Here is a 23,568-nt window from a genome sequence, read left to right as displayed (position 1 = left end):
GAAGTGCAGCACAGAGGCTCGTTAGCACAGCTGGTTCCTGTTGATTGAATCATCTATTGCTCCAAATCAAAGCAGGTAGTTTTTGTTATTACTGTACAGTTTTATGTGTTCTGGTGGTTAAATTATTTTGTAATCAGCTGCCCATCGTGTCTTTAGTACTTTAGGAAGTTTGCATACAGGTAACATATCAACGCAGTCACTGAAATGAAAATGAAATACGAAGGGAAACTGCAGCAATTTTTTTTTTTTTTTTTTGGGGGGGGGGGGGGGGGGGGGGGGTGCTAATGTGGGACATAAAAAAAGACTGATGACATTATCCATCTTTATTAAAGTAAAATTCAGTGTGGATCTTTTCTAGTAAACAGTGAAGATGGCTTTCTTGAAGAAGAAGAAAAAAAATGTTTGAAAACAAATCATTTACACCAGGTGTGTCAAAAATAAGGCCCAGAGGCCAGATTAAACTTTTACTGGTCACAGCTTTTCCTACTGATAAAGACCTCACCCACTGCCATTTGTACTCCAAATGAAATGACAGAACACTGTTGTTGTTGATTTTTTTTAGCATTTATCAGAGAAAAATCTGTATTTAAAAAATTAAAAATCAGAATTTTAACAAAATCTTCACTTTTGAAATTACAGGAGAGTCTGGACAATGAGCTGCCAGATCTTCTGTAAATTTACACATTTATTCCATCTTAAATCAGCAAACTTTTTAAAATTTTATGTTTGACCATCTCTGATTTGAACAAAAAAATGTTATCATCCAAAGTTTTACCGTATATAATGACCACAGAGAAACTTTAGAAACCTTTTTGTCATCCATCAACCCACTTTCATGTGATTTCAGAATGATTTTGTTAAATATGTGTGTCTTTTTTAGACCACGGTCGTTCAGATTTTAGGATTTTTTTCTGTTGCTCCTGTCGAGCAGAAGATGGAATGACCCAACAGCAATATTTCTTCAACATGCAGAAAAACTGAGGTGTACAGTTAAAACTGCACTTCTTTGCCTTATATTAAGATGTGTTGGTGTAACTGTGTAGTTACACTGACAGAAAGGTCAGTTTCACTGCTCTGATTCACTTAACATCAAAGTGGCCTATGACATAAAAGGAGTCTGACATCCCTGCTCAAACACAGAAAGAAAAATCAAAGCAAGCACTAAGTGAGTGGTGGCATTGCACAGTGCACTAGGAAAAATGTCTCTATGTAAACACCATCAGAATAAGCATGAGGAACAAGAAGGTGACACTGAAGAAAAATGTTATGGATGAACTGGACAGTCATGATATTTCCTGTAATAATGTATTTAAACTAGTGTAGTGCCATTTTAAAGGTTTATATATTCTTTGATACTATCAGTGGGAAAATTGAAACCATGTCTGCTCCATTTTGCAAAAAGAGAGCATTAGAAAGTATGAGATCGCGGATGGTGAAAGACACGCCTTTGTGAGACCACAGAGTCTAAATGTAGAAAAACCACACCTGCATTTAAATGAGTTTATCTCCTGCTAGCTGCATGCAAAGTTAGAACGGTTGCCGTCGCAGTTTGGTTCCCCACACTCGACATGCAAGTAAAACATGATCTGCTGGAGGGAGGAGATGTTTGAAAAATGACTGTCTGTGTGTTAAATAAGACCCTGAAGGCTGAAAACCAGTCTCTCTCTGACACCTCTCTCTCTCCGATTGTTCGGGAAGGTTTTGCTTCTCTAGAGTTTAGACCAAACCCTGAACTTTTAGAGTAAAATATGACACCGAACCTCATGTGCAGTGGTCACCGGCATGGTCTTAAATAAGCTCAGGCCAAAGTTACCTGTTCAACCATGTAACTGAATGCCGAGAATAAATCTGTCAGGGAACACGGTACTGAGCGTAAAACTGTGGCCCGTCTATGACACCTTCCACAAGATCACAACTAACAACACACAAATTCTGAAGCTCCTGCATCAGGGTGTCAAACTCTTTTTGGCTCATGAGCAACACAAAGACTTCAGAATTGTGTAAAAACTTATTTCCCACGTCCGTTATTCACTTAGACTTTTATCATTACAAAGAAACTAGATGTTCCTTTCTTAAGCACCTTATTTCAGTGTGATGTGGCAAACTGCAGGCTCTAAGTTTGAAGGCTGTAAAACTGATGATAAAATAAACAATTCAAACAGCCCCATATGACACCATCTGTTTAACGACTGGAGACCCAATCCTGATGCTGCTGCGTGACATGGGGTCGGTGAAGGGTTGATTACATTTTTGTGCTATTCAGCGGGCCACACTGGACCCTCTGAATACTACAAACTATATTAACCCCTGAACACTCCCATCAGGTTAACAGTGAACCACTCAAATGTTGGCTGAGGGTTTGGTGTGATAAGTCTGTCACAGTCATCTGGACCTTTTGTTTTCAGATGTCCACTTAGGGGTGATAAATAAATAAAGGTGGAGAAGCTGACGACTCTATGACGAATCTCACGCAGTTGTATGGATGATTGATCAGATGTGACAGTTGTCGTAGACAGGACAGATGATGAGCGGAGTGGAGTTTTGGCCACCATGAAGAGTCCCGGGGCTGAAGAAAGGGCGGAGTTTCTCTTCGAAGGAGCAGTCAGTGTAGCAATGAATGAGTTGTGCGGACTCAGCATTATAAAAAGAGACCGAACGATTCTCATAATCCACAAACACTCCCACTTTCTTTGGCTGAGAGTCCACACTGAGATGGACACGTGAGGCTTTGTACTCTCCTGCCCTTAAACATATTATCCAGAAGCCGTTCTTGGGGCTCACATACATTGATCCCTTCCTATTTATTGACTCTTTAACAACACCTAAATCCCAGGAGGTTTTCTCCTTAACCTGAACTTCATAGTAAAAGCTTTCTGAAGAGAAGCTCTGCTTTCCCACAACATTAATAGCACGGTCAAATCTTTCTGGGTTGTTTGGGAGAGTTTGTGTTATGTCACCACAGCGAACTTGCTTCCCGTCCTCAGACAGGATGAGGTTGGGATGTGCTGTGTCTGGATCCAGTGTCACATCCACTGCAAACTGCCGGAGCCTGTTCAGCTCAGTCACAGCGAGAAACATCTCCATGTCTTTGCTGAGTTTTTCCTTCAGCTGAGTCACAGTTTCTTTGTAAGATGGCTGGGGGAACCTGGCTTCTGTCAGCATCTCATTTGTGAACGAGAAGCTTGGCAGGAAGTCACGTTGGTCTTTGGTAAGCTGCTCCACCTCTGCGCTCCTCTTGGTCAGCTCAGAGATTTCCTGCTCTAGCTGCTGGATTAATCCTCCAGCCTGTTTCTGTGTCATTTTCTGCTTTTCATCGATCTCTCCGATGATTTTATCCAAACTGCTCTGGACAGAGGCCACCAGAGCTTCAAACGCCCTCCTGCTGTCTGAGGTCTGTCGCTCTGCAGACTTCCTGCTGAGCTCTGCTGTGCGTCTGACTTCACAGATCTTCATCTGCTTCTCCTTGATCCTCAGATCAATTCGGGCTTTCATCTCCCTCAGTTTGGCCCTCCTTGTCTCATCATCACGTGGGAGCGCTGAAGAGATCTTGTGGTCTAAAACAAGCCAAAACAGGAAAAGCTGTAAACAACTTTTTTATTGAGGATTTTTCTCGAGCTGTATTAAATGCAATCATTCATGCAACTAATGTGAACCTTTATTTTTCAGCTCTTCATATTTTTACCTTCATTTGACTGGTTTGACAAATCCTGAACCAGATCATTTCTGTTTATCTTCCTTAAGATCTTCATGGTTTTTTGCACAGCTCCTGGACAGTGGTATTTTTGCACCATCAGATCGATCGTATCCAACCTGTCCGCTCCTTCCAGTCGGGCCTCTGCGATGGCTGGAAAACCGTTTTCCATATCCCCCTCCTTCAGGAACCACTTAAAGTTCTTGAACTGTTCAGCTGTCAGACGCTCAAGAGTGCGCCAAAGAGCTTCTTTAGTAGACGTCATTGTGGCTTCCTGATAAACCAAAAAGCAGTAATAGATGGGATGTTTGTGTTATTCTTGTATGAATATGAGCATTACGCTGCTGTGATGAAAGCTTCTTCTTGTGAATTTGTCTGCTCGCATACTTTAAATAAATATTAGAGCAATATTAAAGTGCAGTTAAGACCTACAATGATTCAGTTTGCTTTGATTATGTCCCAAGTTTAGATTTTGCAGTGTTGATAGCCTTCTGGATTCTTAACAAACGCAGCAGTGACACCAGATCACCGGATGCAAACTCAGTGTTTTTAGTCCTTTTCTCGTTTTAGGTGTCAGTCTCTGTGCTGCTGTGTGTGTTTTTGTTCACTCCACACGAGTGAACATTTACAGCCATGCATGGACTAATTTGATTGAAATTTCCACTAAATGTAGGAAAAATTGCTGTATAAATCAGGTAAATGAGCAAAAGTTTGGGTGTTTTCTTCTAAAGAAAAGAAGACAATCATCTGTGTCAGGCTCTGTGAGACGAGTCCTGACATGCTGAGTCTCAGAGAATCCAGATTATGTTACAGTTCCTTACATTTTTCTTTAATGCTCCACTGAAATGAATCATTACATTAAATATTTAAGTCTTCTTACCACTTCTAACGTGCCCAGAGAAAGTCACCACAGCTTGCTTTCCTTCCCTGCTTCTTACACGTCACATTCACAGCCTGAAAAATGTCAGTATGACATCACTCCGGACTGTCCTATGAGCTGCGCTTCATTTAAACGGTAACTCAGGTTGTTACACCCCACGTGTAAGACGTGTACGGGCAGACCAGACTGCACTATAAGAGTGCAGGAACAGGAAGGACAGCATGTGAGCACATGGGGAACACCTAAATCCAGCAGATATTTCCTAAAAATAAGAAAACACTCAGTGAGAAGACAAAGAATGAAACATTTAATATTTCATTAAAGAATAAAGCTTAAAATGACCCCCAGTTCTTTTGACAACGTATATAATCTCCAGCCAAACTTTGAAGAATAGTTAGACGGACCTTCAGCAAAAGGGAGAAGGTCAGGGTGGATGGAGGGTTCAGAAGACCATTGCTGAATAAATGATGGGAAAAACAAAACTGGCAGAGAAAAACCAGCAACGACTCAGAGACTCGAGAAGGCAAAGAAGTGGAGAGCTGATCCAGAGCGGTTCAAGGATTTTTCAAACATGCCAGTTTTATTTTAAATGCTCACATTGTTTTCTTTACACACAGAAACACGTCGCACATGTCCCGTGAATCTCTCCAGTTCCTTCAGATTCAATGGCCTTCTGGTACGGACCTTAGTCTTCAGTTCACCTCACACATTTTCAGTGGGAGTGAGGGCTTTGTGGAGGTCAGCCAGTAACGTTCACAGTATTCCCACCAGCGTGGTTCAATGTTGGGACGCTCTACTTCGGGTTGTACTTCTCTCACTTTTCTCTTTAAAAACAACATAAGCTGCGTCTCTGTGACCAAAGAGCTCCAGTTTGAGCTCATCTGAATAACGTACTCACTTCTAGCATGAATAATCTGTCTCCAGGTTGTCCTTAGCACACTTTAGTCTCTTCTGCAAAAGTGGAGTTTTTCTTGGTCTGCGACCTCACAGTTAATTCCTGTGCAGAGTCTGAGTGATTGTTTTCATTAGCTAACTCCTTCACGAGTGTCTGGGCAGTTGTTCTGAAGTCTTTAGATGTCTCTCACTTGTTTTCTTTCCAGGGTCTTTAAATTTTTTTTGCATCCTACATCTGCCAGGCTTGTTCTGTACTGTGTGGCTCTCTTTGAATGACACTTCTCACTCCAGTTCCTGACACTTAGATATCAATCTCCTCCTGTATGAGCATCTATTCTTTTTAATTAGTCTAAACTGACGTCTTTTGTTTTAGCATCGATGCCTTCTTAGTAACAGCTCAAACCCTCGTGTAATTTTTTTATTTTAAAAGAATCCTCAGCAGGGGCGGATCTAGAGAAATTTTCTTAGGGTGGCAAAATCAAAGCTTTTTTCCCCCCAAACACATATGTAGGTGTTTACATATAGTTAAAATGATTCAAATGCAGTAAGTATACACGTTTTTTCTAAAAATATAGTCTAATTCAATTATTTTCTGTAGCCCACATAATTAAACACTTTAGTTACATAAAAAAATGTGAGTTTTGATTTTATGTACTGTATAGCCTGTATAATAAATAAATATGTAGGCCAATAAGTATAAAATCCAGAAAGCTACACAAAATGGGGCGGTTCATTTACAAACACAAGTTCAACTTCAGTTTCACTGTTTTTTGTTAGAAAAAAATCAAATTGTTACATACTTAAATTACACAAAATGTCAGAAATCTGCACTGTCACGAACAAAAATTTACACTTAATTTTTCATGATTTGTTGGATTAACCCACTGAGGTCCAAAATATAACTGGCCATTGTTGACGCGACTTGATTTTACATTTGTATTTCACCCTCAAATTGTTTCATTTTATTTTTTCCCCTTGCCTTATTTGGTTTCATTCTTTGCAGCTCAACCTCACGACTTATCACACCAAATTTAGTTGTTTTTTCATTGAAATACTTAGTATTACTGATCTGAAATCACGCAGAAAATTTAAAATCCTGGTAGTATTTTTCTACTGTAAAAAAAACCCAGACATGTTGAGTCAGTTATTATTTTTATAACTTGAAATGCAAATATAAATTGTACATTTTGAAAACTTATGCACACATTTTGTAAAAATATACAACTATTTATCTAAAAATGTGTGCTTTTGTGACATTCCCTCAGGGGATATTCGTTAGTCCCCTCACTGACACAAAACAACGACTACACGACAGACTAACTATACTAACTCCACACTAAACGTCACAAATCTCCCACATCTAAAAACTGTCTCTCTCTCACTCGCTTGCTCTGTCTCTCTCCTTTACTGTCACTCCCAAAACTCTCCCCTCCCTCTTCCGAAACAACCAAATCCTACTTGACTTTAAAAAAAAAATTTGGTCGACATGGTACATTTTTCCATCGATAGGAAAGAAGTGCCTTTCCCCCCCCTTTCTTTACTGTTTTCGAGCTGTCTTTAGAAAACGCTTTAAATAAACACACACACACACACACACACACACACACACACAAAACCGTATTTAGAAAAAAAAAGCATGGCTTATATATATTTAACATAACTCCATAACTTTAATTACTGGCCTGCAATTAAAAAAACATTTTTTCCCCAACCCTTTATTTCATTTTTAAATGAAAATCACAGAAAACATATTTATAAACCACACCGTGATAATGCCGCATGAATATGCAAACATAAAAAGCTAGGTTTATACCGTTTGTTCCCATCATTACTGAAAAATAAAGAGTTTTTGTTTTTATTTTTTCCCACTAACAGACAAACAAAAGCCAAAAAATAAAAAAAAAAAAAAAGAAAAAGAAAAACCCAACCCAACCCCCCCCCCCCCCAAGAAAAAAAAAAAAATCCGGACAAACAAAGATACTACGCTCTAACAGTAACATAATGGCACAGTGAACCACGCAGATCTTCTCGGCCTGGGGGAGCTCCCCTCCACCTCTTTACAGGTCCCATGTCGTTAGGTTTTTACTACTGTCCGCTCAGCACTTTACAGTCCATCCCTGATCATATTTGGAAGGGTAAACTACCTTTAAAAAAGAAAGAAAAAAAAAAAGAAAAAAAAAAACAAAAAAAAAAAACACGTCCTTAGCAGACCTTCCTTCTTACAGTAGTTGCGTGAATACCTCATCCCACGTTACCACCTTCAACAAATCTCTTTTATTCAACTGTAATTAAAATTTAAAAACCGGTGTATACTTTGAAGTCCGAACTTTCACTATGAGCTGAAAAACCGAGTCAACGTGGCTGCAGCTTGTTGCTGCGTCAGCTTACATCAGTCATGTGATTTGGAGGTGCAGCGTGTCCGTGGACCATAGAGGGTTAATAACACTCACCTTCATTCCATTTCCAGAGTGTAACAACCAGCCACCTGTGCGAACTCTGAAATTCCCATGGTGTTGTTCAGAATGTGCTCTGGCACAATCATAAGCATTGCTTACTACTGAAAAAAAGAAGAAAAAAAAAAACGGTCTGCGCGATGGGCTGAACCATTTGTTAATGGTGGAGGGGGGTTACACTATGCAATATATTCAGTTTTAGCATTTATATTCACTGTTAACTGTAACTACGCTCAAAGTGTTAATGCTATCTTATTTTAATAAACAACACTGTTATATGCAAAACTAGGGTGGCACTTGGGATGGTAAGAGATCATTTTGGGGTGGCACTTACCCCAATGCCACCCTTCTAGATCAGCCCCTGATACTCAGAACCTTCAGAAACAATGACCAGACACATGCAACGGCTGTTAGCAGTCAAACACCTGGCTGACTGCTGTCTCACAGGTGTGAGGGTATCTGTGAGCTCACAGACAGTGAAGGGGAAGCTGCAGTTACACAGGTGTGCACTCACTCTGTTGTATTTTCATACAGCTGCCGTTAGATGGCGACTTAAAAGCACATTTTACTGACAGAACTTCTCAACAACTATGTTTAGTTTTATTTAATTCATTCATACTCTATAAGATTAAAATAGCCTAATGATTCACTACACATTGAATGCCCTTCTTCTAAAGGAATCAGCTGGTTTGATAAAGACTTTAAATATGTTTCGACTGTTGGTGTTTTCATTCTAACACCAACAGTATATACAAATATATGCAAAGTATCTGTTTGTTTGCATATATTGAGGAAATTCTTTATTTTTGTGTTTTTTTTTCAGTATGTATAGTTATAGTAGTTTATATTATAGTAATATAAAGTGAAAGTGATTGTAGTTAGTTAATTTTTACACTGTCTGCTGGAAATTAATACCAGTCTGAGAGGCCATTAGTTTATAGTTTTCTTCCATTTTCCACTGCTTCCTTTAGGGGTCACTACCGCGGATCATCTGCCTCCATCTCACCCTGTTGCTAGAATCTTACCCTCTGCATGAACCTCTTCTGGGGTCTTCCTTTTTTCCTTCTGCCTGACAGCTTCATCCTCATCATCCTTTGCCAAGTATATCTACTATCCCTCTTCAACACATGTTCAAACCATGTCAGCCTCACCTCTCTAACTGCTGAAACAGTGACCATGAGGCGGTTTTATCCCAAGTCTCCATTTTTTTTGTTTTCATTCTACTTTTAACTTAACCTGATGTTTGGTAAAAGCCCAAACAGGTGCTGAAAATTAAAGGTGAGCTGGGAATGATTTGGACTTTTTAAATTACACTAAAAGGTTAAAATAGTTGTGATGATAATATGTGTAATAATCTACTGACACATAAGGTGGCTGATTCTGAGATGAGTGAGAAAATAAGTTGTACCTCTGTGTGTGGGTGTTAGGTCAAAACCAGAGGGAAAGACTCACTAGGGTAGAACAGAAAATCCAACAGTGACTGGAGAAATCCTGGAGGGGTAATCGGGTACAAGGAGGCAGGTGCACTGATTGGGAAACTGGGAACAGGTGAGGAGTGAAAGCCTGGGGAATAGAGTGGACCTGGGAGAGGCCTGAGTGAGTGAGTGAATAAATAAATAAATGACAGAACGGAAACAGAAGGTAATGTGAATGATTAATCTGCCATCTGCTGGTTTACACCGAGGTGTAATTTGCAGCTCGCTGCTTTGTTCTCATTTATTGTCAGATGTGTGATAGAGGAACCAGGAGGAACACTATGCACACATTCGGGCACACAAACACATGAAACAAGAACCTGAAATAATTTTCTTTTCAGTGTGGTGGCCTGGTGTCTTCAACTATGTATAAAAGAACCGGGGTCTAAATTGTGGTTTGGTGATCTGATTTTACCCTGAAACCAGGCTCCGCTGATGGGCAAATGACTTTGTGAGGGTTCAGGAGTTTATGTTTGAGTGAAAATGTACCAAGCAGCCTCTAAGCTTGGTAAAATGTGGAAACTCCAGAGAAGCTAGGTTGTCGCTTTCCTTACCCACCCACCTAAAAAGAAAAAAAAATCCCTGCAGCTGGAATCAGAAACACCCACTGTATTATCCCTGCAACTGAAAGCCACCTAATCAGGATTTTCTGGCTTTTGTTACAGGTTATTTAAGACTAAAGAACCTTCTCATGCTTAAACTAATCCCATTAATCTTGCTGGAATTTTGGCTTAGTGGCTTCTTCTTGGGTAAAGTCAGATTTATATTGTTGGTTTTGCTGATGTCGGGCAGAAGATCATTCAGATCATCTGATGCTGCTTTACAAGTATAAAACTGATCCAGATGGATGTGAATGTTTGAACACATCTATCCATACAACAGCAGTTGACTTATCAGAAGTCAGAACTCACCGCTGAAGTGAAACAGTTTGTTTATCCTCCTTTATCCTAGTTGTTGAAGTATCATTCAGATTCTCGTCTCAGCCGAGCAGTGAGTTTAAACATGAGCTCTTTCCATATGTTGATCTTAATTTTATCTGATTATAGTAAACTGGTGGGGGGGAAAACGAGGGAATCCTGCAGGGAAAATGAAAATATTAAAAAAAGAGAGAGGAGATGTGGAAGCAGGAGGAGGAGGGTGCAGTGAGGGACGCACCCTGAATGGGTGGAAACAGTAGAGCAGGCTCGTGTGTTTACTGATCTGACAGACTGTGTGTTCACTGTGCAGGAAGCTTGAGTCCTCTGAAGCAGGCGGTCGACGTGAATCGAGGGAAAAACCATGGCTGTTAACAAGTGTGTCAAATACCTTCTCTTCTTCTTCAACCTTCTTTTTTGGGTGAGTATTTAAGACAACTTGAGTTCTTACAGTTTATTCACAGGTGATTGGGCAGGTGTTTACAGGTGGCGTCTGAGTTTTTGAAGCTGTTCAACAGATTTCAACTGAGTCTGATTTAAAAGTTTGCAAACCTGCTGGTTTTATTTGATTTGTGTTTGAAGCGCTCAGTTTATTTAATTTGGGCCTCGTCCCTAAATCAGTTTGACAACTGGCACAGTAGGTGTGGCATGCTGGTTTAGGAAGCTGTGATGCAACTTTCAATACTAAAGTTATTATTTATCTATTTATTTATTTCCAATATATTTCTACTTTTTCTAACTTGATTAAGATTTTTCTTAAATTTGGTCTCTTTAACCCCCAGTCTTTCCCTTTTCTGCATTCTTTGTGTGTCCTGACCTCCCTCTGTCTTTCCATCAATTGAGTAAAACAGGTTGTATCAGATTTTTCTGGCTTCACAAACAGGCATTTGTTCGGTTTCTGGGCATGGCTGTCCCCTCCGCCCCTGAGTTGAGCAATTCAGCATGATGGCGCTCCCTGGATGTTTTTGTTTTTTTGTTTGTTTTTAAACATCGCTGTGTGTAGGTCTTTGGAGGTTCACTGAAGTCTTTCTAAAAAGCACTGTTTGCATATTTTCTAAGCAATGTTTGCTCCATCCCACAGATTCTGTGCTGCTAGGAGCCCAACATGTAGCTTGACTGAGTAATTTTTGTTGTTGCTCAACACCAACCTGGTGGTGGCAGGAAACATACATTATCTCTTTTTTTGTAGGCGGAACAATGGAAGGCCTTTATCAGCTTTGGAGCTGAAGTATTTGAGTTGCCGCTCCCACTAAAAACTTTAAAGACTTTAAGAGCACGTATTTGTGCAAGGCAAGAGTTTGTTTTCCCCGTCAGAGCCAAAACTACAAATGCTGGTGTGCTGGAAACGTAAATCTTAGTCTGACTTCACACGTAATTGTGAAGTTTTTCCCCAACAAGCTAACTGTGCTGTTAGTCAATGAGAACAGCACAAATAACCATAATTTTTCAACCATGACGTGATCAAGATTTACAAAACAGACTTTTTCTTCAGCATCACCATGCAGATAAACCCAGCAGTAAACTGTTCACAGAAGTCTGGTCAAAAACTCAGGTTTCCTATAAACGTTTTCAGGCCTCGAAGTCTTTTTGAAACCACAGCTGTCGCCACCTGGTGGCCTTCAGAGAGAATCCAGATCTAAAAAACTTCTTCAGTGACTTCAATGGCTAAGCCATGTTTTTATTTTTTAAACTGGTCTTTGTTTGACGATGAAAGCCAAGGCTGTTGACAATTTCATTTTATCGTCAGTTTGAAGATCACGCAGGTTAAACTGGTGTGAAATAAATGACTGCAAGTCTTATTGTCTTCTGAGTCACTTCAGGTGTGTCAGCAGACCGTAGTTTCAGTGAAATCTGTGGGTTTTTAGATTATGGTGTAAGATGATGAACACTGCTCATAAAGCTGGCTTCATATGCTGTACATGATCTGCACTTGTATCCGTCTGGCCAGCCCGTTCTCACTCCCGAGGCGTAGCATACCGACGTTTTGTCGCGTCCCGCGGTGTTCCTGAGGAACGCAAAGGTTACCTTCCGTGTTCTTATGGTACGCGTCGGGTTGCGCGTGAAATCCAGTGGAAGGACAGTCCCGTGGTAATACACGTTCCAGCTCTATTCTTAACCTTAACCAGCACAGAAATGACATAAAATAGTGTTTTCCAAAGCGATTTTAAGAAAATGAACGAACATGTGTAGATTGAGTCCAAGCGGTTCTCGTGTTTTCTCATTTTTACAATCTCGTCATTTAGGAACGTGTTGGGTATCCGAAAGCGTAAAATGTTGACGATTTGTCACCTAGCGTAAAATATTACGCGTAAGGAGTAAGAACGTGTTGGTCTGGCCGAGTGGCCCAGTTATGAAGTCATTTCTGTCGTTACAGCCTGACGAGTCGGATACGTCATAGTCTTTGGAGCACAGCCAGTCAGAACAAGCAGAAGCATGTTATCATGTTCATCTCGTGTGTGTGTGTGTGTGTGTGTGTGTGTGTGTGTGTGTGTGTGTGTGTTCGCTCGCAGGTTTAAACGTTATTCGGTCATAAACTCATGCATGTAGCCTCTGGCATTTTGTAATCCTCATCAAGCAGTGCGTCCTGTTTGAAAGGTTTCCTCCTGCAGCCTGCTGTGGTTATTTTCAGGTCTTCTCTCAGATTCCCAGAACTGAAGTCAAATCGATCCCAACTTAATTACAGCCACTCAGCGGACGTGATGTGTTTACCTAATGATGGTGGCGAGGGTGGAGCAGGCCTCTTATTTTCTGTGGAGCTCGTTTAATGCTGGTTTTCATATTGTGCTCTGCTGAGAAACATCAAAGAAAGATCCTCTTTCACCACCTATCTGCTCAAACACGACTCCGCCTTGTCCTTCAAGGAACTTTTAAGGTCTGTCTGTAAAGCACTCAGCCACAGAAACCACTGCAGACCAGCCCTCAGGAAGCATTACTGCAGCACTCAGCACCGACCAGAGGCACAGAGCCGAGTGGCATTAGTGTTGAGCTTTATCAATGTTTTATATATTTTTCATAACTCAAACAAAGAGGACGCTTGTATACATTATTATTAAAGCAGCTGTCATTAAACCTGCTGCTAGAACTGAACATTTCAAAGGAAATCTAATAAGCCAGCTGTGGATAATGGTGAAGTGAGGCACAGATATGGTACCACAAAATGGGTGACCACTCTCCTTTGGGTTTTTTTTTTCTTCCATCTTATAGATTGAATAAGGTAAAAAAAATGATTAGATGATGATGAGAGTTAGAACATGCTGAATGACCACAGAGATGAACTAAAGGAAGATCCAAATGCAAAACGGCCACACAGCTGGCTCTCCCCTGGGTTCTGTGTCTGTGAGGCCTGTTTTGTGTCCTTCCTCCTTGCCACCAATCCAGCTGATTCTCTGCGAGCACTTTCTGAATCTAATTTAATTGAGTTCAGAGACAACATTTGTACAAATCAGTCCAAGTGTCACCTTTTGTTGGGATGTTTGAACAAGTAAAAAAGAGGAACTGTACTGTGTCATTTTAAAATGTTGCTTCCTTTTTATGTGAAGAGCTTCATTATTTCCTGAATAATTAAAAAACAAAAAACAAAAACTTAAATAACTGGAAGTTTGGGTGGGTTACCATCGGATATGACTTGACAGTCCACTTGAAGTAGTGTCTCGGAGACCTCACTGAGGGAGGCGTTTACAGTTTCGGTGGTCACATGGCATTGCAAAGCTCTGTGGTTACTAGTAGCCACACTGCTGTGTGTGTGTGTGTGTGTGTGTGTGTGTGTGTGTGTGTGTGTGTGTGTGTGTGTGTGTGTGTGTGTGTGTGTGTGTGTGTGTGTGTGTGTGTGTGTGTGTGTGTTGTGAAATGACAATGAGTCTCCAACTATGAATCAGTGCTAAGGAATTAACCACCCTCATTCCTTGCTTTTGGGAACATGCCCGATCATGACGTACTCACTGGTTTTACTCCTGATTTAACCATCTAAATTCTTTTAGTCCGAGTCGATTAAATGCCAAACAATTACTGTAGACTAAATCTAAAGTGTAGAAGTCTGTCATGTTTTTACTGATGAGTTGCTCCACACGGTTTATTCTTCTTGTCTTTGACATTGAGAAATGTGTTCACACGTCTCTCTTCTCTTCCTCGCATGCGTTGACATTTTGTCATGCTTTTATGAGAAACAACTTCTGATTTGCGGACTTCCAAATTCCTCTCACCTTTCTGCGTAACACAATTACTCTAGGTGGATCTTGTTTGTCTAGAATATGTTTGACTCGTTTTTCTTCACTGACAAAAATGTCAGTACATAGATCCAGCACGTATCAATTTGATATGATACCGACGTTTGTATTTGTTTTTTCTATAATATTCAGCACTAATACTCTGAGGCCAAGATTAACCTGTGTGCATGCGCCCTGTCACTGGGATCTCTAATCTTAATCTTTGTTGGGTTTTTCCCGTTGTGGTGGAGTAATGGTAAATAATTAACAGGCAACGTTACCCTTGAAAGGCACTTAAAGGTTAAGTTGTGCATGTCGTGAAATTACTCATAAAAAGGACAAAACTGTGTGACGACAACAACACGTGAACAGACTTCAGTGGTTTCCCATTACATTAACAGAGCTAAGAGGGCCCCACGTCTCTGCCTCTGTGGGTTGTGGTTAAAAAGGTTCTAAATCGGAATACTTTATTAATCCCTGAGGAAATCGTGTGGTAAATGTGAGAAAGAATAAGTTGGGATGAATTCCTGACATAGTTAATAGTTCATAAAGGCTTCGGCCTTTATTTCCGCTGCTCCCTGGGGCGGGTTCGTCTCTGATAGCATGTTGCTCTGCAGGTTTTCTCCTAACAGAAAGTCTCTCTGCGTGTATGTGCTGTGATGATCCCCTGCAACCGTCGCCAACGCCTCCCAAAGAAAACAATGACTTTGTTTGGGTGTGGGTTTTTTTTTTTTTGTTTGTTGTTTTTTTTTTGTTCCACTGATAAGGCAGGTGAAACACTCCTGTGCTGCACGCCCACTCACCTGACAAAGGATGGTTCCCAGTTCTCGGTACTGATTTGCACACACTCTCCTGGAAGTTGTGAGACCCAGAACCAAATGTCTGACTCTGCAGGTGGGACACGTCTGTGTTTTTGGCCTCTATTCGTTCTTTACTACATGAGGGCAGATGTCTCAACAGCAAATGTAGAGTCCAAAAACTGAGTTTTGTTTTGTTTCACCTCAGGCAGTATCGCCATCAGCAGGGCTTTGTTTGTTGTTAAACCAGACTGAACGTCACTTTGCTGTCATCTGCCCAAAAGATGTCTACGACTTGTTTGTGTGTGATATCGAGGACGATTTAAAGCATGGGAAATGACACAGAGCGGCTTTTTTTTTTTTTTTTTTTTTTTTTTTTTTTTTTTGAGGAGCTCCGACTTGTTTTAATTCTGCATATGTTATGAGTTTGTCATTTTTTTGTTAATCTCATAATGATCTGTACAGCTTTCCTCTGCGCACTTGGTCAAGACTTCTCCCGTCACAGATTTTCAAACAAAATGATTTTAAAAGGGGAAAGCAGCAGCCTAAATCTGACAAAACTGTAAACCTTCTCAAGCTTCCACTGCTTCTAATCACCAGTTTTACTTTTTAAGTGAATTAACTCATTTTGTGTGTCAATATGCAGGGGTTACAGCTAAAATGCTTTATGAGCGGGAATATGAGAATATTTTAAATGCTCAAACACTTTTCAGTATAGAAAATGTTTGCGCAGAAAAGGTTTCCCCATAAAGAACTTGAAGTGTGCGTCCTTCCTGCCATTATGACTTTTTAATGACTTTGTTCTTAGAAATGAGCACGTCCCTCCGACTTCATCTGAAAGTCCATCTTTTGTCTTTTAAATCTAATTGTAGCCACAAGGAGAAAACAACCTCAATGTGTTTTTCAGTGTACAAAATGTACTACAGGAAACAGGGTTTTACTTTTAGAGATATTTGAGCAATGTTTGTTCCAGCCGCCTAAATCCTAGACACAGTCCACACAGATCAGTACCAGGGAGATAACACTACCAGCTGTTATCTCCCTGGTGCAGTTTGAGGTGTTGCATCCTGGAAAAAAAAAATACACACACACACACACACACACACACACACACACACACACACACACACACACACACACCTTTTTTTGTTGGAGTGTAAAAGGGTTTTTTCATTCCTTTTTGCTCAGTCCCATCTCCCTGCTCTTCAGTCAGAAACATGTGGTTGGCGGTGAACGTTATCAAACTAACCAGACAGTTGTGGCTTAATTTGGTTCACAGCTGTGACAATCTCTGCTTACTTATGCACATGTGATCAGGACCTCACATAAAAAACTCTGGAAACATGAGAAGTGTCAGATTTATTTATTTATTTGGGGGGGGGTGGTACAAAGTAAGCTGGATGTGACAAAGGATCTTATGGTAACTGGTAGATGTTTTGGTAACCCTAGTCAAACCATTTATTGATTTTTATTTATTTGGACTCTGTCCCTCTGTTCCTCTGTCCCTTCTGTAAGTGTTCTCTTATGATTTTTTATCAAATGTATTTTAAATGTATTAATCTTATTCTAATCAGTATGATTGAAAATAAAGGACAATGTTGTAATTTTTACTTTAACATGATGATGGCAGTGCTGTGTCATGTCTAAAAGTGATGCTGCTGCATAGCTTTCACTCTCATTACTGGAGGACATTGATAATGGCAGAATCAGAAAATCAAAATTAAAACATTAAAAGGTAGATAACAAAAAACAAAAACAAAACAAAAAAAAACCTCTTCGTCATTTGCACCAAAATAAGCAATTTCAGCAACACAAACAATCTTGTATTTACAAGAAAGTCACCTTTGAGTAGACGTGTCCATTTTATTCCTGCTGGTAATTGTCTGCCCTATGTTAAATATTATCATGTGTATATACCTGGAAATATTGCCATGCATTACAAATTCTGAAAACTTTTCTTTCCCCTGACTTAGATGTTAAAGGAAAGTGCTTGTTAAATGTCACAATGTCTATTTTGTTATTGCGCTGCTGCAGAGTTTCACCACCAGATGTCGCCAGATTCTGTGTAAAATTGGCTCATTCAGTTAATCTCAGTCTTCTTCTCCCTCCAGCTGAGCGGTTGCCTCATCCTGGCAGTCTCCATCTACCTGAGAGTCAGCAAGGGTGGAAACCAGGTGAGTCAGTGATGGACTTTAAAGAGACTGCAGTATTGCATAGATGAGCACAGAAGTGTATGTTCTAAGGCTTTGGGCAGGCGATGGTGTAGTATAGTGGTGTGACAGTGGGTCTCTTCAATGGATTCCAGATGATGTGTGGACCTCTCATACAAGAATAAGTCTTTACTGTGTTTATATCATCTGTGGTAACACTCAAAAGGTGACTTTGTTTCATTCTTCAGGGAGAATATGTGGTAAATAAAACTTACTGTGATTCCAGCTTTGCCTTCAGAGCTTTATGTATCGCATCGGAGCTACTCTCATGCTCAGCAACCAGGACCAGTCATCTGAAACGTGCACTCACTTCACATTGCCTATATCCTTGTGTATTTTTCCATCTGTCACTCGGACATTCATCACATTTTCTCTCATCACACGTAAACTATTCCATAAAGACAAACCTCAACATCCTCTCTAACACATATAGGTGCTTTTAAAACTTTAGATCAACCTTTGACTTTACCTTTGACTTCCACCTCATCTGTCCACAGATCACCAATCAGTACTTCCCTGCAGTCAACCTGATGATTGCCATCGGCACGATCATCATGGTTCTCGGCTTCCTGGGCTGCTGTGGAGCCTACAGAGAGAGCCGCTGCATGTTGCTGCTGGTGAGCATCACATTTTGATTATTTTGGGAATGTTTTTGGAGGGAGGCGAAGCAAAACACATTACTTAGTTAATGAAACCTACACTGAGGGATTGTACCGACACACATACCTGATGTTCAGTAACTGAAACTTTTGCCAACTGCTGGTGGGTTTCTATCTATGTTGAAGTTATTTCAGCTAAGTTGTAAGATTAAAAAACTGAAATATGTTGGTTTGTTACTATGACACAAATGTTTTTGTTGATTAAAAAGATGTGTGAACTTTAGGTGGACAGAAAACACATTTTGCTTAACTTTTCACCTCAGCAAGTCTTACAAAAATTGTTGATCTATATCATGTGTGTTCCCTCAGTTCTTCATCTTCCTTCTCATCATCTTCATCCTCCTGGTGGCAGCAGGCATCGCAGGAGCTGTGAGCCAGAATAAGGTAAAAATAGCGACTATGTGACTACTTAATTTTATTTTTGATGAGGCTCAAACGTCATGTTGCGTTTCTGTTTGCAGATGGAAGACTGGGTGAACAAGCAGTTGAAAGATATGTTGCCACTTGCAAACCAACCTGACACGGTGAAAAGTGACCTGAAGAATCTGCAGAAAGATGTAACTAACACACACAGTTTTTCTTCAGTAATACAGAAAGACTTTCCTAGAAGCAGTCAATCAGATACACGAGTTAACCTAAATCTTGAAGCACACTTGTGGTATTTGAATGTGCTGGTATTATACAGGGTATCTCATTGTATTTACATTTCCTGAAGCCCAACATGTAACCCAGAAACGAATAACCAGTTGCCTGCTGCTCACACATGACCAGGGGGCATAAACTAAAATGCTGGGACATCAAATTTAAGATAAACTGCGCCTGAATACAGATCTACACGTTATGAGATTGACTGTGCTTACTGCACACATCCACCAGAGGGCGACTGTGCGTTCAACTGCCTGCAAGTCTGTCAGTGGTATGATGCAATGTAAATACATGGTGACAAATGTCAGTTTCCCAACCCTGAGGCATCTCTATGAGGTCTTGAACATCCCACGGAGCACTATTCAAGCCATCATTCAGAAATGGAAGGAGTATGGCACAACTGTAAACCTACCAAGACAAGGCCGTCCGCCTAAACTCACAGGCCGAACAAGGAGAGCGCTGATCAGAAATGCAACCAAGAGGCCCATGGTGACTCTGGACGAGCTGCAGAGATCTACAGCTCAGGTGGGGGAAATCTGTCCATAGGACAACTATTAGTCGTGCACTGCACAAAGTTGGCCTTTATGGAAGAGTGGCAAGAAGAAAGCCATTGTTAACAGAAAACCATAAGAAGTCCCATTTGCAGTTTGACACAAGCCATGTGGGGACACAGCAAACATGTGGAAGAAGCTGCTCTGGTCAGATGAGACCAAAATGGAACTTTTTGGCCAAAATGCAAAAAGCTGTGTGTGGCGGAAAACTAACACTGCACATCACTCTGAACACACCATCCCCACTGTCAAATATGGTGGTGGCAGCATCATGCTCTGGGGGTGCTTCTCTTCAGCAGGGACAGGGAAGCTGGTCAGAGTTGATGGGAAGATGGATGGAGCCAAATACAGGGCAATCTTGGAAGAAAACCTCTTGGAGTCTGCAAAAGACTTGAGACTGGGGCTGAGGTTCACCTTCCAGCAGGACAACGACCCTAAACATAAAGCCAGGGCAACAATGGAATGGTTTAAAACAAAACATATCCATGTGTTAGAATGGCCCAGTCAAAGTCCAGATCTAAATTCAATCGAGAATCTGTGGCAAGATCTGAAAACTGCTGTTCACAAACGCTGTCCATCTAATCTGACTGAGCTGGAGCTGTTTTGCAAAGAAGAATGGGCAAAGATTTCAGTCTCCTAGATGTGCAAAGCTGGTAGAGACATACCCTAAAAGACTGGCAGCTGTAATTGCAGCAAAAGGTGGTTCTACAAAGTATTGACTCAGGGGGCTGAATAATTACACACACCCCACTTTTCAGTTATTTATTTGTAAAAAATGTTTGGAATCATGTATGATTTTTTTGTTCCACTTCTCACGTGTACACCACTTTGTATTGGTCTTTCACATGGAATTCCAATAAAATTGATTCTTGTTTGTGGCTGTAATGTGACAAAATGTGGAAAAGTTCAAGGGGGCCGAATACTTTTGGAAAGCCACTGTATTGTGACAGGCTGAACAGCAATAAGGGCTTTACTAGAACTATTACACTAGTTCCAATCCTATTTGTATTTTCTTCCCAGTTCAAGTGTTGTGGTCTTGTGAACGGAAAGACAGACTGGTCCCCAGATCCATTCCCAGAATCCTGTCGCTGCAACGTCACCAAGAGTCCCACCCCTGTCCCCGGTGCTGAGTGTGACTCAGAAGGTTACTACAGCATGGTAAGGCTGTGACTGCTGAACACTGGATTGAGCATTCCAGCAGGAATCTGATTTCACTTTATATCTGAACAAGAAATCCACACTCTTACTTTACTCTCATCGCTGAGACACAGTTAAATGAACCATAATAACCCATGCTGCTCTGCTCTCACCCTGCAGCCCTGCTCCACCCGAATCGTCAACCTGATGAAGGAGAATATGGTGATAGTGCTGGGAATTGCCTTCGGCATTGCCGTCCTGCTGGTGAGCTGACACATACAGTCACCACATCACTTCAGGGGACATTTGAGTTCACTAGATAAAAAGTCATACTCTAATTTTTAAGTTTTCTTTTTTCTCTTGATAGAAAAATTGTAGAACATGCAAAAAGCAGATTAATTAATTAATTAATTAATTAATTAATTAATTGGCATTAAGTCAATTTTATTTATATAGCGCCAAATCACAAAAACAGTTGCCTGGGGGTGCCTGATTCCTCTTGTAGAACCAGGTTTAGGGAGCGCCAGCTGTCTGCTGCGACCAGCTGGGGGTGAGGGGAAGGGGATGGGGCAAAAGACCCGCCATGTGGAAGAGACCCAAAGATTAACAATTACCATTTTTATATTTTCTTTTGTCTTATTTTATTAAAGTTTTAATAATGAGTCATTTGTTGTTCCTGCAGATTTTTGGCTTGGCTTTCTCCATGGCTCTCTACTGTCAGATCAGCAAGAAGGACGGACCTACCACCAACGCCTGAGGCACCATCATCTCTGCCCAAATGTAACCGCAATATATCCTCTGCTAATCTAACTCATCCTGTGCTTTCACTGTGAAGAAGCACACTGAGATTAAAGTCTCTTATACACTAGTATGGAGTCCCAATGGTTACCAAAAAATACACTCTATATAATCTGTATTTTGTGTAAAAGGCATTATGTTACCTGAAATAATAAAATAGTTTGTGTCTGAGAAGCGGGCAGCTTTAAAAATTACCCAGTAAATGCAAAGTAAATAACTGTAATATAATTAAATTGTGTTGATTTAGCCTTTAACTGTTATGAGTATGTTGGTTATGATTTGATTGTGTATTTGACGATGTACGGAAGCCAATTTAAGCCAAAAATATTCAGTCAATAGCCAAGTTGATGCACAAAATAAAAATTAGTTTCTCATGTTCTCTTAAAAGTGACTTTTTGCTTGCTTGTCACGTTTCCTTTTTTTTTTTTTTTAAACTTTTGAAAATGTCAATCTGGTTTATATGGTTTATTTTTTTTATTAAAGGTAAGTGTATAGTCTGGATTTTTCATTTTAGTTTTTGTTTGTTTTTGTTTTTTATAATCATATTTCTGGTTGTAACTGGCTTCCATATTATTTATATTCTTGTGTGGGTTTTTTTTTTTTTTTTTTTTTTTTTTTTTTTTTGAAAATTATTGCAAAGACAATCCTCAGGAAGTTGAAATTGTTCTAACATACCTCTCAGTAAATCTCGCACTCAATCATGGTTATTATTAATATAAAAGTTGTTTCTTCTTTTTCCTGTTTAAAAAAAACTTTCACTGGGTAATAAGGTATGGTGGGATTTAGGTTTGGTTTTTTTTGTTTTTTTTCTTCTTCTTTTTGCGCGGGGGGTGTCTTGTTTGTTTTTATATCAAATGTCAAGCTTCTCAAGTGTTCCAACATTTGCTTGTTGTGCTTCATTTATTTTGTAGTCCATTTTAGGAAAGACGTTTGGAAAAAACAAAACAAAAATAAATTCAGCCAACTAAATAAAACTTTCACGTATCCCATAATTAAGAAAAACTGTTTTTGTTTTGTTTTCCCATGGAAGCATGAACGTAAAAAAAAAAATGTGATTGAAACTTCTATTATTATTATTATTATTATTTTTTTTTTAAACCAAAGATTAATGTCCTCAGGCCTGAGGATGCTCAGTGTTTGCCTGGATGAATCTGCTTTGTTCCTGATGATGTTTAAAGTGGTTTTAATCACTATATCACCTGTCAAACACAATTTAAAATAAATAAATAACAATTTAAACAAATCAAGAAGGGAAATTCAGATTGAAGATAAATGTTCTTCTCATGGGCCATATACACTCTAACCAAAGGTAAGTTTGTTTGTTTTTTGTTTTATTTTTTCTTTTTGTCATGAGTTTGAGTTTTATGGTAGTACCAGCTGATTTGCTTTAATTGTATTCAAGCAATGCAGAACATTTTACTGTGACAGGAAGTGGCCTGTTTCCGCACACTGCTCACATTTCCTTCCTTCACTTCCTTCTCATTATAATTGCAAGGAACAGAAACCTTCCTAATGTGTTTTTACTTTTACTCTAATCAACTATCAGATGGGGAGATCAAAGTGAGTTAATGATGGACTTGATCTGAGAAAGAAAATTCTAATATATTAAACCATTTTTATTAATATCATTATGGAGTTGTCACATTTTTGTGTTTAAATTGATAAAAAATGTAACAATAGAAATGACATTTAGAATTCCAAGTGGATATTACACAGATTCTGGTTACTCCCAATAATTCTGAAATCGGATAAAGCAAAATCTACCTTTGTACATGGACAGAAACAGGACTTTTAAACCCAAAATAAATTAAGTTGTGGAATGCATTTCCAAAGCTTGATGCCTTAACTATTTACCAAATAAAGACAAAATCTGACAACCTTCCCTGTGCCTTCAATGAGTTCTGACACCTCAGTATATAGAAACATTTGTTTATTTAGCTGCATGTTCCATGTGAAATGATGTGATAGCTCTGCTTAGCTTAGCAAGTATAGTGGCAAATCACAACAGCAGTCGCTTCAATATGCTTTGTTGTAAGTTAAAGACTAGGAATGGGAATCGACGAGAACCGTTCCTAGTAGTCAAATTCCTTGGAATCGTTAGTCTGTTTGCCTATCGGTACTGCTTATTGGTTCTTGTACTTGCGCTGCTATCAGCTGATTTCAGTTATCGAGGGAGGAAAATAGCAGGATAGTTTATAGCTGTAGCGGGTGGCTGTAGCTCGGGTGGCTGTAGCTCAGGTGGCAGAGCAGGTCAGCCACTAA

At 39.9% G+C, this 23,568-nt stretch overlaps 2 protein-coding genes across 3 annotated transcripts; one reads left to right on the top strand and one right to left on the bottom strand.

The window, feature by feature from the left end:
- Nucleotides 1-308: 308 nt before the first annotated feature.
- On the bottom strand, nt 309-8,016 carry LOC120736111 (pyrin-like). Of its 2 annotated transcripts, XM_040036083.1 has the most exons (4): nt 7,916-8,016; nt 4,572-4,833; nt 3,683-3,965; nt 309-3,554 (listed from the first exon to the last, which is right to left on the bottom strand). In XM_040036083.1, exons 3-4 carry the CDS (start codon nt 3,954-3,956, stop codon nt 2,491-2,493), a joined length of 1,338 nt encoding a protein of 445 aa, XP_039892017.1. In that variant the 5' UTR covers nt 3,957-3,965; nt 4,572-4,833; nt 7,916-8,016; the 3' UTR covers nt 309-2,490. The 2 variants fall into 2 exon arrangements, with proteins under 2 accessions (XP_039892017.1, XP_039892016.1); XM_040036082.1 differs by lacking the exon at nt 4,572-4,833 and having other exon boundaries at nt 7,916-8,013.
- Nucleotides 8,017-10,620: 2,604 nt separating this feature from the next.
- On the top strand, nt 10,621-22,345 carry LOC120736054 (tetraspanin-8-like). The gene is made up of 8 exons (XM_040035988.1): nt 10,621-10,728; nt 17,418-17,480; nt 18,014-18,133; nt 18,485-18,559; nt 18,637-18,732; nt 20,392-20,529; nt 20,689-20,772; nt 21,191-22,345. Exons 1-8 carry the CDS (start codon nt 10,672-10,674, stop codon nt 21,263-21,265), a joined length of 708 nt encoding a protein of 235 aa, XP_039891922.1. The 5' UTR covers nt 10,621-10,671; the 3' UTR covers nt 21,266-22,345.
- Nucleotides 22,346-23,568: the final 1,223 nt, after the last annotated feature.

The sequence above is a fragment of the Simochromis diagramma genome, unplaced genomic scaffold (genome assembly GCF_900408965.1).
Source record: "Simochromis diagramma unplaced genomic scaffold, fSimDia1.1 OVJJ01000816.1, whole genome shotgun sequence".
NCBI classification, from domain to species: Eukaryota; Metazoa; Chordata; class Actinopteri; order Cichliformes; family Cichlidae; genus Simochromis; species Simochromis diagramma.
This window is presented reverse-complemented; position numbering and strand designations above follow the sequence as displayed.

Bases quoted from the DNA above. Each gene is read 5' to 3' on its own strand.
- LOC120736111 (XM_040036082.1), bottom strand. The intron at 3,555-3,682 runs GTAAAAATATGA...GGCTTGTTTTAG, and splicing joins GTCAAACCAGTCAAATGAAG to ACCACAAGATCTCTTCAGCG.
- LOC120736054 (XM_040035988.1), top strand. From the start codon at position 10,672: ATGGCTGTTAACAAGTGTGTCAAATACCTTCTCTTCTTCTTCAACCTT. The intron at 17,481-18,013 runs GTGAGTCAGTGA...ATCTGTCCACAG, and splicing joins TCAGCAAGGGTGGAAACCAG to ATCACCAATCAGTACTTCCC. The intron at 18,134-18,484 runs GTGAGCATCACA...GTGTTCCCTCAG, and splicing joins GCCGCTGCATGTTGCTGCTG to TTCTTCATCTTCCTTCTCAT.